We start from the raw sequence: 16059 nt of genomic DNA on the forward strand, positions 1-16059 counted from the left end.
AAATATATATTTTTTATTTTTTTTGGCAGGAGCGTCATTTAAGACCTTTACACAACATTATGACTTTTTCATCCTTCAAATCCAACATTCTGAGGATCTTCAATTGTAAAATCTCAATTACTTAACAGAAAACCCCAACCAACACGTATCTTTTATTTTGAAAGGAATGCCACATGAGTTCCGGTATAATACTTTATGCTGAAGCATACTGCATATGCACTTTTGAAAAATATTGTGATTTCATTCACATGTCAATTATCATCCACACCAACACTTGTGTCGCATTAACAAGAACCTAATTTTAAAATAATAAACATATTGTAAATGAAAATATTTCTGTTAAGTGATGAAGTGCGACAGTATTCATCGTAAAGGTAATGTTTGTTTTCTGTGTATTATCCTTAGCAGGTCAAAATTGTTTGTTGTTGTCAGATGAGCCACTGTATGCTTCAATCAGATCCCAACCGTGGTGCCAGTATAGTTTCCGAGTAGAGCACATTCCTGGAATACACACGGACACGCACACGCGGACACGCTCACGCGCGCACAAACACAAAGAGCGAGACTGAACAACCTTGTAGCAAGTTATTCATCATTGGATCTACTTCATAATGGAGACTTATATCCCCACGCATACTCAGCTGCACAATAGCATAGAGAACATATTTTATTGTAAAGAACATACCTGTGAAATATCGGGGTGACTGCAACAAACACATATACCGTATTCAATCATCATTTCCACACGTCAACCACTTCAAAGCCATTCCTGCCGTCATAAAAATAGCTCGTGTGAATCATTGATGAAGAAAGCAAAGCAATGCTTTCAACCCTGCAAATTAAAGGAGACATATTATGGAAACGTTGGAAAATACCTTTTAATTGAACAAACAAAGGAACCATTAATCCAGTCCAGCTACCCCCAACCCCGCCAAAATATTTTAAAAGTTGTTCTGATCTAATGTGTATTTTAAAATTGGAAAAAACAGTACTCCATAATATTGTACTTTATGAAAACACACCATAATGACATCATTCAATAGATTTTTTTGTCACACTATCAATTCAATGACCATTGTACTGGTCTTCCTGGAGTACCCACCTTGGCCACATGGAGGCAGTATAAGACCGACAGGCAGATACACTGTCATCTCAATTCCTCTCCGCTCACCAGTACAGCACTAATAGTAGTCATTCTTCTCAGAGGATAAACAACACACGAAGTGTAATTTTCTTTATTTTAGCTTTTTGAGTTAACGTCAACTGGGAGTGGCAAATAAACAGCCTGATGCTGCTCTTTTTTGAAGAATTGTTTACTTTTTGCCTAACTGTTGCTTATTTTGACGTGATTTGAGTTCACTGCAACCACACAGTGCTTGTATCTCGAGTCTTAGCTTGCAAGTTGAAGCAAAAAAACAAAACAAAAAAAAATCAACCGAAAGAAGGCTTGGATCGAGAAAAACTTGCGTGTCAAGTTACTTGGGCTTTCACTTATAGAGCACTTTCTCACTCACATCTTAAGGCACTGTAATTATTTGCCTGTTTCTGAAAATGCGTCTGTGAGCCAGCCATTCTGCACTTGCACCCAACTTTTACATAACATTGGAGCTAATTTACATAATAACCTTACCCTACATCGAGTCCATACTCCACATGAAGCCGGACTCAGCGGTTTATGGGCGGGATAAATAATGACTCACTTGATGAGATAGGCAAACACTTGAAGGCTAATTTCAGGGAGACATGAACTAGGCCATAAGAGTCATCCAATTCTTAATCCTTGGTGGATTTTGTCCCAAACATGTTATTAAGATGCCTTTAAAAAGTCCAATTTACAATATGTCTCCTTTAAAATTAAAGTTGTTTACATTGAAACTCCCTTAGACTCAGCATTTCTATGCACATTAACGCAACAGGCACCTGACCATTTCTTTTACTTTAAGCATGTTTTATGTGTTTTGATTCATGTATTTTTTTTTTCAAGTGAAATAGAGGGTTCGCTATATTGTTTTCCTTTGCTCTGGCTCTCTATCCATATTTTATTTGTGGTCAAAAATGAAATAAATAAAATCAAAATGCTTGAACTCAATTGATAAATATCACATTTATGTGATTGTGTAGTAAATGTGTGTTGTGCGTGCGCGTGGTTTAAATTTCCTCGCCGTTCTCTCCTGCGCCCTTGATAAGGCGTTTGTTGCCCCTCTTGCCGCCTGGTCCACGAGGCTTTGCGAACGCTTGCTTCAAGGTGTGCTCCATCGGGTGCACCTCCTCGTACAGGAAGTCTTCTGTCAGGCCGTCGCCACTATCTATCTCCATCTGTACACACACACACACACAAGAGGACATTGGCAATTCCAGATGAGTATCTTTTATTCATTTTGATGAAGATAAGTGGAACCACTGGCGTTAAATAACCCTCAGGTGATAAAAATCTAGAATTTGAGACGAATGCTCTTATGACTCTCCAAATTGTCGCACAGCTGTTTTTCTTTTTATTCTATAATGCATTTCAATGCACTCCAATTATATGTAGATTTTTTTGCTATTCAAGAGCTAGCCCGGTCCTTATCCCCCGTGGATAACTGGGGTCCACTGCATTGATTGTGAACTCCTCCAGGTGAACCAATTTTTGTATAGGATTGATGATATATATATATATATATATATATATATGTATATATATATATATATATTACCAAATACACCAGCCGCCACTCACATGTACTCTGTCACTTGTCATGGTTATGGTAGAGTGTGAAAATGGATGGAGGCTGTGACAAAAGAGAATGTTAAAAAAAAAAAAAAAAATGTCATGCATTTGGTGAATTTGCAAATGTGCATCACTATTTTTAACGTCGTATGATGAAAACAATCATTTTGCACTTGCATGACGGTTAGAAAAATATTATGTCAAAACTTTACTTGTACAGTTAAAGAAGATTTTATGATGGTGACGGCCTGCTTGACTATGCTTGACAGATTATTCCTATTTCCATTATTTTGGACCAAAAGGTTGTGTTGTTGTCTTCCGGCATGGATTTGACCTCTCATGCTTCAATTTTTGATGTTTTTGTTGATGAATATTTTGATGGAACTAAAATTCACCATCTCCTCCACAAGAGAGCACTACTACAACCATGCCTTTTCTACTTTTTTCTACTCAAGATTTGTACCTTTTTGGTCACTTCCAGTTGGTAATCTTTTTCCACCTCTTCCAGGAGTCTGTTTTTGCAGCTGGAGTACAACATCCGCTCCTTTATACTGCAGGTGTATCCAGGCATGGAATATATGAACACTGGAAGAGATATCAATTCACAGCATCCATTGTATTGTGCGGCAAGTCATTCAAGACATTTCTTTGCAAAAACACATTTTTGCTACTGCTATCTTTATGCAGGGGTGGGCAAACTTTTTGATTGGCGGGCCACAATGGGTTCTAAAATTTGACAGAGAGGCCGGACCAGGAGCAGATGGATGGTGTGTTTTGGTAACCTCACCTCATCGGAGAAAATAAATACTAATTTTAATTTTAAATGAAAGTGAACAAAAGCATTACAACAATATATATTTCTTTGAAAAACCACAGTAATTAGAATATAAAACATTAACAAGGTTAATTCATTTAATTTTTTTCAAGTTTGGCGGGCCGGATTTAAACGGATTTAATGGGCCGCATGTGGCCCCCGGGCCGTAGTATTCCCACGCCTGATTTAATACAATCTTATTAGTTGCTTTGATACATAGCTCTGATCAGAATTGAATTTCTCAAAACTATTTGTCCAATTTTCAAATCATTGTGTCACATGTGCACATCAAAAAAGGCAGTTTGTCATTTCTATGAACAAATTGCAAATGCTTTGGCACATCTATGCAAATGATATTCACAATTCTCTGTTGTTTACAACATTCTAAATTGCGAATGGTGTTGAATGATCTCACCTGAGTGAATCTTAACTTTTTTCTTACAAAGGGAAATTTGTGAATTAGAGCCACCAATGATCATCTTGGTTTCAGAAATAGCTCATAGGAAGTGATATTTTTTTTTTATGTGAATGAGAATTTGTGACGCAAAGGAAAAAGAAATACTGGACTGGAATTCCTTCAGTGTTGCATGTCCAATTTTCCCTACCAAAGAGATTGCCCCATATTCACATTTTTTGATTTTTAGTTGTTTTGTTTGTCTGTGATTGGCTTGCAACCACTATGAAACTCTATTCAGCAAAAAGTACAGTCTACCAAACTATGCTGCATATGGATTCTTATTTAACTCCTAGGTAATTATTGTGACCTTTTTTTGACATTTCTTGCGTTTAAAAAACAACAACAAAAGAGCAGTAAAGTGCCCTGTGCAGGCTGCGTACTGACGCAGTGCCTCCTGAGTGCGGCCCTGGTGAGAATGTTTGAAGATGAAGAAGTGGTATCTGGGTGAATCTGTGGGGATCCTGTACGGGAGCTCCCGGGTCTCCGTTGGTTTGGTGTGAACCAGCTCGATGGTCTCTTTCTCCACATCCAATCTCTGCAACGCGACACAAGCAGGCTTTGCTCAGTGGCCAGATCAAACTCCAATTTTTCTCTGTATTTTGGATGAACGGTTGCGCCAGAGCTCACCAACTGTATATAATTGATACGTTTCTGCTTCAGCTGCTGCAGAGCTCGCTTGGCCTCTTCTTGTAAAGGGAACGCAAGACCCTGAGAGACCCTTTTGTCGATACCGAACTCCACTGGGACCTAAACCACAAGCCACCACATATGAACTCCTGTCAGACTGTAAAAAGATGGTGTCCAGGAAGTAAGAATAATGTTACAAACTCTTGCACGTGGAATCCCAATTCGTCTACGCTCATCCTGTGTAGAACAAAATAACGTTCAAAAAATAAAATTCACAACACGCACACACACACGCACACACGTATAAAATGTGAACTTACCCATACAACTTTATCCTGCAGAGAAATTATACACACAGAGTTGTTTTCACATTTCCATTTGAAATTTAAAGTCACTTCTTCCCTTTCCAATGTCACCTCTGAGACTCGAATTCGTTGTAGTTCCTGTTCGGCTGCTGTGAGAGGCGCCGGAGAACAGCAGGAGGTCATGTGACGCAGGTATCCCTGGAAGCACACGTCATCCTGCCAATAGACAATAGAATTAATTCAAAAGGACGCATTATCATCTTTTTTTTTTTTTTTTTTTTACCAACCTCAACTGTGCCAAACAGCTCGTCTTTGATGTGACCGCCTCCAAATTCTTTTTTCAATGTTGCACGAGTGGCAGCGTAAACCATCTTCTGTCTGACCTGCATGACAGAGTATTAGATTCACTGTTGTCATGTTATAACACACTGGATAGTCTTTCAAATTTAGCCAAAATTATTGATGCTCTGAGCAAGTACAATATATTCTTTTTGTCGAAAGAGAAAACTACTCTGACAGCAGTAATGACGGTGATAAATTACATTACAGCCGCCCTTAACCCAAAACAATGCAGTTTCCAAATTTGTGGTGAAATACATACATATACATACATATATATATATACATATATATATATATATATATATATATATATATATATATATATATATATATATGAGTGGTTTCCTTCTAAAGTGACACTTTAGTGTGACACAATAGCGACCTGGCACCACACATGCAGACTCAGACTTGCTTTGTTTACTCCTGCATTGCTGACCCCATAGTAACAACTACAGTGGACGAAAAGGTGCAAAAGACATAATATTTTCTGAACTGATGGACCTAAATATTTTAAACACACTGCATAGACATTTTGAAAAAAGAAAAATTGTAAAACGGTCTGATTTGAAATGTCTCAGTAGAAAGATAAGACACAGTACATTAACACAGTTAGAGATTTTTTTAAATGGTACACGAAAAGTCTATTGTCGGTTTTCAACTGACGCATTCGTCCTTATCCCAGCTGACTTTGGGCGAGGCGCAGACTGCCCTGAACTAATCGCTCTCTAATCATAAGGTAAGAATAGATAACCAACTCTTATGTAATTCTCACCAACAGGTATAATTTAGAGAGCTAATCACATCCTCCAGCGTGCTCCCTTGAGACTGGGTCACCCTATCAAAATGATTTAGGATTTTAATGCGAGTCATAATCGATTCAGTGAGGTCATTGTGTTCATTTCATCGTTCCTTGCACAATCGGCCTGCTGTACTTCGGCCAGAGCGATACGGTGCTCACGATGCATGCATCCTCGGAACGCACTGGTGACTGGTCGGGTGACCAGGCGATGAAGATCCACTCGTATCCAAGTGCATTCTGGGAATCCAGTCGGTAGAGGATGTAGCATGGCTGCTGTGGTGTGAGCAGAGGTAACAGGAAGTGGTCGTAGTCCTTGTCCCAGCTTTGTGCTGGCTGTCCGCACGACTCCAGCACTAATTCCTCTGCGGAGAAAAATCAAATATTGGGCCATATTTTGGGCGAATGGTGCCCGTGCGTTCCGCCTAAAAACGGGCATAACTTCATTTTTGTGCCAGTGCAAGTGTAGTGTACGTATTTGTGGCCATGATGCGCCTCTCTGGGCAATCCGGCACACAGAGTTGCCTCACCCCGAGAAAACGTGTGCATTGTCATTTTCGTGCCGGGGTCTACTTGAACATGTGAGTTATAATCAGGATCATTTTAAAAAGTCTTTTAGCACCCCCGTCACTATTGCGGGGAGAGGGGTAACACACATTGTGTAGGTAGAAGGCATTCTACAATGCCCACGTTCCCAGGCACAGCCGACTCTATCATCCGCAAGGGGAGATCTTGCATTTTACCTGCCAATGACATGCACAGACTTCAGCGAGTCTATTCATGATTCCACAAAGTCAAACACGGCGGAAATGGATGGCCGTACCTGGGACGGCTCCAAGATTTTTTTTCTCTCCCCGGGGTTAAAGGAGGCTTGACCAATGCAGAGCGGCGTGAGAAAATAACTTCTAAATATATTTTATAATATCAAATGAAAGGTTGGAGGAGCTTAACCCGGGCTACACAGATTTCTGACGGGCTTTGGCCGCCCCTACGCCTGGTGTAGTGCGATCTCGGACTCAGACTGGCCTAATGTTAATGCCGCCATGATTGGCCGGGAAAAGTCTCGTTTCATCCCACAATGGCGTTAATGCCCCATTACGCCCATTTCAACCTGTGCAAAGTCTAGCAAAATACCAAAAGAAAGAAAATTCCACCCATGCGCAAAGGTTCAACTGTACTTTGCACTAGACTTGCGCTGGGAAAAAAATAGGGCCCCTTAAGTTATCTCGTGTCTCTGAATTCCGAAGACGTAACCTTTAAATAAGCACGACGTGGTTACCGTTTTGGATGACGATCTTCATTATCCTGATGGCACCTCCCCTTGCTTGGGCCAGGAAGTCTTTCAGCTCCAATGTTGCTAAAGAGATCAGAAAATGTAGCAGACAAAATGTAGATTAAAAAAAAAAATGTCCATCTGATAATGCTGTATTTATTTAAATTGCAAGTCACTCTCTAGGCCACGTCGTTCAAAGGCACAGGATACAAAATGTACCACGTGTGTGCCAGAATTTCGGCTTAATCACACCTCACACAGATGACTTATGAGTTATTTCCGTTCCAAGCGTGGTCACAGAACCAATTAAATTTGTAAGTCAAGGCACCAATCTATTACCGATATGTTTTATACTTAATTCGGAGAAGTCATGCAATTGAGTATAAACAAAAAACTTCTCGTAATCCTTAAAATGTCATTTGTCGTGGTGGCATGAGACTTTAATTTTGCCTTTCAAAAGGCTTGGTGGCTGTGACTGGCACGTGCCATTTTCGTGTGTGGCAGTTATGATTTTGCCTTTTGTAGTCTACATAGAACCATGGAAAAATAATCCATGCATTCAATACAATCTGCACAATATCCATAATTCTCCCATAATAATGTTAGTGTATCCACTATAGTTGGTTCATACTTTATTTTGTCAGTATTAAAATGGCAGTCGCCACAGCACCTTTTTTAAAAATATGAATATTTATTATTAGATTGGGGGAAGCTGGTGACACCACAAGAACCTGAGACACCACAGTGACAGACAACATGTGATCCAAGCTGAAGTCAACAAAAGGACTCAAACGAAAATGTTAAATGATGGAGAAAAAAACTATTTAACTCGACAAAAATACTCTCTTCAATTCCAAACCCATGATTTTGGTGCTGAAAACTAGATGTGGAGATGTGTTCTGTGTTACCATGGTGACCAAACACAGCACTCTCATGAACAATGTATGATCAGGCGAGAAAGGTGAGAGAGGTGTGCTTCAGGCCAACCATCCCTCTGTGCTCCTGTTACCAAGTCACAGAACATTTATTCTGTACAAAATCTGAAAATGGATTTTTTTTTAGAGCATTTCAATTGCTCTAGTCATCACTGACATTAAACAATACTACATTATGCACAACAGGTAAAAACAAATCCTCCTCTGTGATCTTATGATTGTAAGTAAATTCTTATTCTTTTATTAAATATCACAGGTGTGTAGATGTGAGGTTTAATTCCATGCAAAGACTCATCTTAATTAGTACGTTAAGTAACTAAATAGGAAACAAATATAGAAAAACATGCATACCATTGATCCCAGTTTGGTGTGACATGTTTTGGCAGTCAGCAGTCTGTTGCATGGAAGATGGAAGGAGCAGCTCCAGATCTTTCTCTGTCCTTGTCCGTCTGTCTCTGCAGGAAGTCGACCTGTCCGCTGATGGCAGACCGATGCACCAACGCACACCGAGTGACACCAACTCTCAAGGAGGACGCTGGAGATTCTTCACACCTGAAATGCAATCGGCGGAACTGGGCGGCGGATGAGTAATATTGCGCCTGTCAGTGGATATGGCAGCCTGACCACTGATGGAACCCCCCCCCCCCCCCCCTGTGGATCACTGACCACAGCCTCAAGAGATGGCCGGCAAAGCTTGGAGATCTACAGGTGTTCCCGAGTCTTGTTCTTGTGTCGCTGACCTTGAGCAAATTTTATCGCTCATTCATAAGTGCACATCAGCTGGAGGCTATCATCTCAAATTCCAGCTCTCGGAAATGTGACACCGTGCAAGAATCTGTCCATTTCAACATTGCTCCCTGGACCGAGAATAGTGGGTAGGAGGCAATGTGCAAGCTGGAAACATGCAAAGCCTGAGAACTACATTAAAGAACTACACAAACTGTTTTGCACCATTTTAGGTTTTCCGATTTTTTTGGGCATGGCTAAAGCGGTGCCCAACTTAAGCATCTTGCATTAGGCGCCTTTCACACACACGATATAAAAGTTCCTTAGTTACTAGGCTAATAACTACCAGAACGGATTTCAGCTAGCTAACTCACTATTCCTAGACCCCAAAAATGAACCTTCCAAGGATGCCACAATTTACAGAACAATTCTGTGTCATTTAAATTCTCAAGCGAGGAGGCGACTACGTGGGGATGTTAGCTCGCAAGCTAGATGGCGGCTAGCGTTTCTTGTCGCGGTGTGGAAATTACCGGGTGGCTCTAGAGGATTTGAAGATATTTTCGGTGTTCAAAAAAACAAAAAAAAGACAATATAGCAAGTGTTTTTCACTGTGAACATTGAGCGCACATGCCACAGTGGCTTGATTTTTCATGATTTTGAAGCCTCATTTTAGATACAAGGCGATTTTTTTATATTTCAAATTTGGGATGGTGGTTAACGACACTTATCTCTATGAAGAGTCACATTTGGAAAATTTATTTATTTTCACTTTAAATTTCAAATATTAATTATCTTTTAACATGCTCATGCTATTTATTTGAAATCAATACATTTTAAATAATAAATAAAAACACAGCGGAAGCAACAAAGTGGCTGGTCAAAAGAAAATTCCCATTGGGATTAATCAAGAAGAAAATAATCATGTCCAGCATCTTTATCAAGCGTACAGTGTTTAACATTCTGGTCTGAAAATAAGTCAAGACATGACAACAATAAAATGTGTACTCCTCCTGCCAGAAATCAACTTAAATACACACACTGAAATTGCTAAATACATTCCATTCTTTTATGATCAAGATTATCGATTAAATGAGATAGACAAATTGTCGACTGAGTAGACGACAGTTTGCGTAGCCTTTCTTATCTGAAGGGATACGTGCAACTGTTGTGGAAATTTCACTTTGTCCGTGTGAGTTGAAGAAATAAAGCGTCGGATTCAGACATGTGTCTTTATATTGTCTTAGTGCTAAAAGAGAAAAGAAGTCCAAATACAATCATTTCAACAAAGTGTCTGCTTTCTGACTGACAATAATACCAAGGGCAAAAAAAACAAAAAAAAAATATGACAACCCACGAAGGAAGCACTTTGCTACCCTAATGGCATTTTGCTCGTGAATTAATTAAGGTATGTTCATATGCAAATTGTATAATAAACAGCTTTGACTGTCAAAAAAAATAAATAATCTCAAATCAATGTATACAAACTACCTCATTCCGATGGACCTGCACGGGTGCTAAAGGGTATCGTACATAAAGCAGGTTGAGGTTAAACACCGTGCAAAGGAGCATCTCGTTCCAAGAAACAAATTATGAACAAACACAATGTGCTAGTTCACATTCATGGGTAGACTCACAAAAGTGTAGTTGTTGAGGTTACCTGTGACAGGATTGTGTATTATTCATGTAGGGGCGAGTACATAACCCAAGCATTCATACATTTTTTATATGAACAGCCTCCCACCCCTACACACACACACGCGCGCGCGCGCACACACACACGCACATAAAAAGATTAAAGCTAATGAGATTTGCTCAACGATTCCGTTTTAACTAATACAATCAATTTTTGGAAAAGAAAAATAGGCTTCAGCCTTTGTAAACTGTCGGATTTGATCAAAATCAAATGTTGGCCATTTGTTGGTGGACGAGTAGAAATCATTGAGGGGCCCCTGTACAAGTCTGAAAGTCGTACTATTTTTTTTGCTAAGACTGATGGATGTAACACATATTGTCATATTGCATATTTTCAGTGTTTTTTTTTTTAACTGTTGGAATTGACCAAAAATGTTTCTCTTATGTCTGTGGAGAAAGACATTACAATAGTACGTATGATTTGCACTTTTCCAGAAATAATAATAATAACCCAGGATTATCACAAAGTAAAAAAAATATTTATTTTTGAACAGTTAAAGTTGTAACATTCAAATGAATAAACACAACATCCCAAACTGTTGAGAATACAATAAAAAAAATTAAAAAAACGTGGTAAAATTTTCAAAAAGTAGTTATTATGTAAACCATCATAAAACAGAAATACACAGCATACACAAATTTTGCCAACATCAGTCTGAGGTTAAAAACGGTTAGTAAAGTGTCTGATGTTGGCACACTGTGCATTAACATTAGAAAGTGAATAGGTTACAAATGACTGAATTACAAAATAGGTTGATGCAAAGTTCTAAAGAAATCTTTACACGTCGTCAACACTCGGGAGCCAAAATGTCTGTGGAGAGGCCAAGAAAAGAGGACAGTATGAGAAAGAATCTGAATCACGATGGAGACAAGTCAACTTAATCAATGGACGACTATTTCCCGCTGCGGCTGTAACAAAAATGTAAGGTTGCTATGGACACTTTGGATTGAACTGACTAGTCAACACATCGACTTTAGCATTGCGCAATGAGGCCTATTGCTTTCAGTGCCAATGACGTATTTTGGCATTAACAACATGGACGCCGCTCTGAAAGCGAAACGTGGTGGGTTTGCACAGCAAACCAGCAACGGTGCCTCAAGCACAAGGATATATTTAACGAAAATTACAACCAATTACCACCGCAAATATAAAACAAGCAACAATAATTGTAATAATAAGCGACTCAAAAATTCCAAACGTCAGTACTGTGAGGCTATCTGTGTTTACATACTGCACCAACTTGCATGTCAAAGCACATATACGCAGGGTCGACCAAAGCATTCTGTCTTATCTCACCATGTTAGTGCAGGCGGTGGCAAAAGTCATGTATCTGGGGTTGAACTGCACAGTGCTGATGGGTCCCGGATGTTTCCCATCCAGCACAGCCACCTTCATCGCATTCTCTGTGCTCCAAATATGGACTCTCCCGTCCTCTGAGCCTATCAGGGGAGTAGACGGTGTGTTCAATTCACTTGGCAAATCTCGGACAGTGAGAGAGAGAAAACACACTTCCGTCAGTACTTTTTTCCCCCTATTTTATTTTATTTTTTTTAAGTTAACCGTCATTCGTCAGAAAAACAAGCGTCTGTCAGTGATGGACAGGCAGGCCTTCCATCAGTACTGATAGAATGACGACCTTGGATTACATAGAAATAAAAGAGAGAGAGAGAGAAAACAAATCAAAAGGGCTTACCGATCATGACAAACTGGGAGTCAGGGGTGAAACATGCCTCCAGGTTTAAGCCTCTGCAGTTGTTGTAGCCCTTGAAATGCGCAACGATACACCAGTTCAAATAGAATAGATTTCAACAAACAATTCGTACCAGGCGAGGAAGGCTCTGACAGAAAACTTGTGCATCATGTCTCCAGTGAAAGCGTTGAGGATGCAGATCATCCCTCCATTGGTTGAGATGAGAATCTGTTTGCCATCATTACTGAATTTCAGTCCAGTCCAGTCACAGGAACGATTCAGCTTCACATCAAAGGACTTAAATGGGCCCTTTTTGAAAATAAATAAATAAATAAATCACAGAAAATCAATGGTATATTTTTGATGTTCAAAACATGACTAACAGTATGAAGTAAAGCCACACTTATTCAATAAAAGTGTAAATGTATTCCTATTCACTTTGACGCTCGCATTCTTGTTGTCTTATTGGCTAGCAAGTGTATAGTTAGTGCCACACCAGAACTACAGTCACTGCCTGCTTCCAAGCCAAAGATATCATATTAACACTACCAACTCATATACATCTGCAGCCAACTATTTAACATCTACAGTATCTACAAATGATGACACACTTAGCAAGGGTTTAGTTTGACGCATTACAAGACGCTTCTTTGAAGTTAATGAGAGTCTAGTGGGGTTTTTTCTCCCTTTTTGGCTGAGCAGAGAGGGGAGGGATGAGGAGTTGCAAACTCGAGGTTGACACGAGAATGGATCTTCACTCCCGTCCCGTCCCAGTCCATAGTATACAAGTAAATATATAAATAAAATGAAATACTGTCCCGTCCCGCTCCCGGTGAAAACAACGACCACAACTGTCCTCTGTCCTACTCCCGTTCAGAATGACTTCCACTCTTGAACCGCTCCCGTTTTGGAGGTCAGCTATGTTAAATATGGCTGTGGATCTATCCCACTACCGTCTGCTTCCGTGAAGTTTATATCCTGTACCGTCCCAGGTTCCCCTTCCCGTGATTAAAGATAGTTGCCTTCCATCCCGAATAAATGCCAACCTCAATTACACCGGCAGGTACTAGTTAGACCCAAGGACAACATAAGCAGCCCATGGGTCTGTTTTACAAATAGTTTACCAATGACGTGATACTGTGACTTACTATGAATTAAAACAGAATAAGAATTGTATCATTTATCTATACATTTGTTCATTCTCAACATGGTACATGTTTTGTAATGTATCAACGATTCCATATTTTCTTTAATAATAACATAGGCTGTGTTCAATGGAAAAAAATCAATCTTTTTTTTATTTATTCAAATATTCAAAAAAAAAAAAGAAAGAAAAATGACAATATTTTAGAGCTGCAATTTTAGTACCGTGATATGGTGATAGCTTTGCTCACGGTTATCATACCTCCAGAATCCAATACCGGACCACTCATAAATATACAATTATAATGAACTATTTAACAGACAACACCTCAAAACAAAAGTTACAACAAGCTAACAAACACAGAACTAATATCTCAAGTACCTTGGCAAAAAAGCGGAAATCGTACAGTTTAATGGACTGTGAATCCACTCCGACTGCAAAAATGAGACCTTCTGGGTCAATGGAACAAATGGGTCTGTCGAGGGGCTCGGTTTGACCCTGGAACACAAAATAAAAACAAAAAAAACGACACATGGCTATTTAAAATTTGAATCTGCTTTCATCTGACTCACCTGAACGTTTTCAGTGCGCAAATCCCAGATGCGGACTGTCTTATCCAACGAACCAGAGATGAACATCTCCATCTCGGATGACATGGAGAGAGACGTAACTCTGTAAAGCAAATATGGACCGTGAAAGCATGCCAGGCAACATGGGAAAGTGCATAATGAAGCGAGAGAACTTGGAACAATCGCGATATTAAATCAGTATAACACTTTTATTATAATAAAATGTGTGGTGCCTTTACTTACCTTGCAGTGTGACCGGAAAAGTATCTGATGTACTTGCAGTCAGTCAGTGACAAATACCGTATTGTATCTACACGTCAAACAGAAAAATAAATAAATAAATACACAGTGGTACCTCAAATTACGAAGGGCCTGTCTTATGACTTTTTTGATACAAGCTGTCGCTTGGATGATTTTTTTGCCTTGACTTTCGTGCAATTGTGGTGGCTCTCTTTCTTTTGACTTTTATATACTGTTAATGTTGAGAACCATAAATGTGCCAATTTTACTGGATTCCAGTAAAAACTCAGGAATTGTGTTAAACTCAGCTAGGCCTGACCAATAACAGGCTTCACAGAAAGTCACAGACATAAAGTAAAACCGAGCAAGAACACAGCCTAGTAGAGCAAATAAAAAATGGACTCACATATAGCCAAACTATTAGTCATACACATTAGGAAGTAAATCTAGACCGATTGGCCCAAAGCAGTGCTGATTATGACACAACTGGAAATTAGCCCATTCACGATTGACCAATCAGAAATGAGGGCACTTGGAGTTAAACAGGTGGATGCGGAAGATGGGCTTCAATGGAAAACAATGGCGACATCCAACCAGAGTAAAAAAAAAAACAATGAACACTCTATTTGGGTCAATTTGACCCAACGTTCAGGGTTGTTGTTTTACAATTCAAACCAATTTGTGAGGTTATTTTGCTCAAAATTACACATTTGGGGGTTGTTTTGTACAATAGTAGAGATATTTTTTTTTTGGGGGGGGGGGGGGTGATTTAAGGAAAACAAGTGCAGTTGAATTCATAAAGCAAGGTACCACAGTCGTTCAAAAATGTAGGGCAGTCATATTTAAATCATTCCACATTTTCTTATCCACAGTGTTGTTTTATTTACCATCCATCTTATTGGAACTGTAGATTACTTTTTGGGCATCTTTGTTTGTGTAACGGATTAAATCCGCTCCATACTTCTTGCTGTACACCGTCTGAACAGGCCTGAGAGGAGATCATTGATAAATTAAACACTACAAAAACGCACATTTATACACAAATCATGACACTAGGTGCGACTACCTGCACAAGGTAATGAGTAATCAAAGACCATTAATATTGGCTGCTAACGGGTCTTTATTGAACAATGTTTGTTTCTTTTGCATAGCGTCAACGCAAACTAGAATCACAATAACGAGTTACACTAGAGCCCTAATTTCCAACATACCCAAGACTCACTCACACACAAATAAAATTGACAAGCCATATAGCATTGTAATGCATACTTACGTTCCTTTCGTGATATCATACAAAACGATGCTGTCGTCATTACTACTTGATATTGCGCTCATGCCATCGTGACTGTAGACCACACAATTTACTTTATCTGAATTTTGTTGATATTTCCTCGCAACCCTGAAACTCCTCAACACGTTGTCCGTGATATACATGTTGCACACTCGCTACACAAAATTGACTATAAAATGTACAATATCAAACCCAAATTGCTCGGAATTCGATTAAAAATTATGCATTGCACATTTTACTGCGTGGAAACCATCGACCAGCGCAAAACAAAAAAATACAAGCAATAGGAAGTTTATTTTTTCACAAGCGACTTCTGGAAAAGGCGGGTTCTATCAGTCGCATTGAGATTGTAATAACCGCCCATAATGTCGGCTATTGCAAGGTACTAAAACGAACGCAGCAATATGGAGGGAAATTACGTCACAAACCCGGAAGTCATTAGTCAGT

General features: G+C 39.4%; 2 protein-coding genes across 2 annotated transcripts; both read right to left on the reverse strand.

The window, feature by feature from the left end:
• Positions 1 to 433: 433 nt before the first annotated feature.
• On the reverse strand, positions 434 to 8827 carry twf2b (twinfilin actin-binding protein 2b). The gene is made up of 11 exons (XM_088309331.1): positions 8611 to 8827; positions 7331 to 7408; positions 6238 to 6416; positions 5201 to 5296; positions 5025 to 5129; positions 4929 to 4943; positions 4810 to 4845; positions 4609 to 4728; positions 4366 to 4516; positions 3174 to 3295; positions 434 to 2316 (listed from the first exon to the last, which is right to left on the reverse strand). Exons 1-11 carry the CDS (start codon positions 8660 to 8662, stop codon positions 2149 to 2151), a joined length of 1122 nt encoding a protein of 373 aa, XP_088165457.1. The 5' UTR covers positions 8663 to 8827; the 3' UTR covers positions 434 to 2148.
• A 2307-nt stretch (positions 8828 to 11134) lies between these two features.
• LOC148327501 (WD repeat-containing protein 82-like) lies at positions 11135 to 15975 on the reverse strand. Its single transcript, XM_088309332.1, has 9 exons — positions 15595 to 15975; positions 15209 to 15309; positions 14325 to 14391; positions 14085 to 14184; positions 13894 to 14010; positions 12522 to 12677; positions 12372 to 12441; positions 11975 to 12117; positions 11135 to 11488 (listed from the first exon to the last, which is right to left on the reverse strand). The coding sequence occupies exons 1-9, from the start codon at positions 15753 to 15755 to the stop codon at positions 11456 to 11458; spliced, it is 948 nt and encodes a 315-aa protein (XP_088165458.1). The 5' UTR covers positions 15756 to 15975; the 3' UTR covers positions 11135 to 11455.
• Positions 15976 to 16059: the final 84 nt, after the last annotated feature.

This window comes from Idiotropiscis lumnitzeri, chromosome 11 (assembly GCF_059441095.1).
Source record: "Idiotropiscis lumnitzeri isolate Australia: NSW breed Sydney's pygmy pipehorse chromosome 11, RoL_Ilum_1.0, whole genome shotgun sequence".
In the NCBI taxonomy this organism is placed as follows: Eukaryota; Metazoa; Chordata; class Actinopteri; order Syngnathiformes; family Syngnathidae; genus Idiotropiscis; species Idiotropiscis lumnitzeri.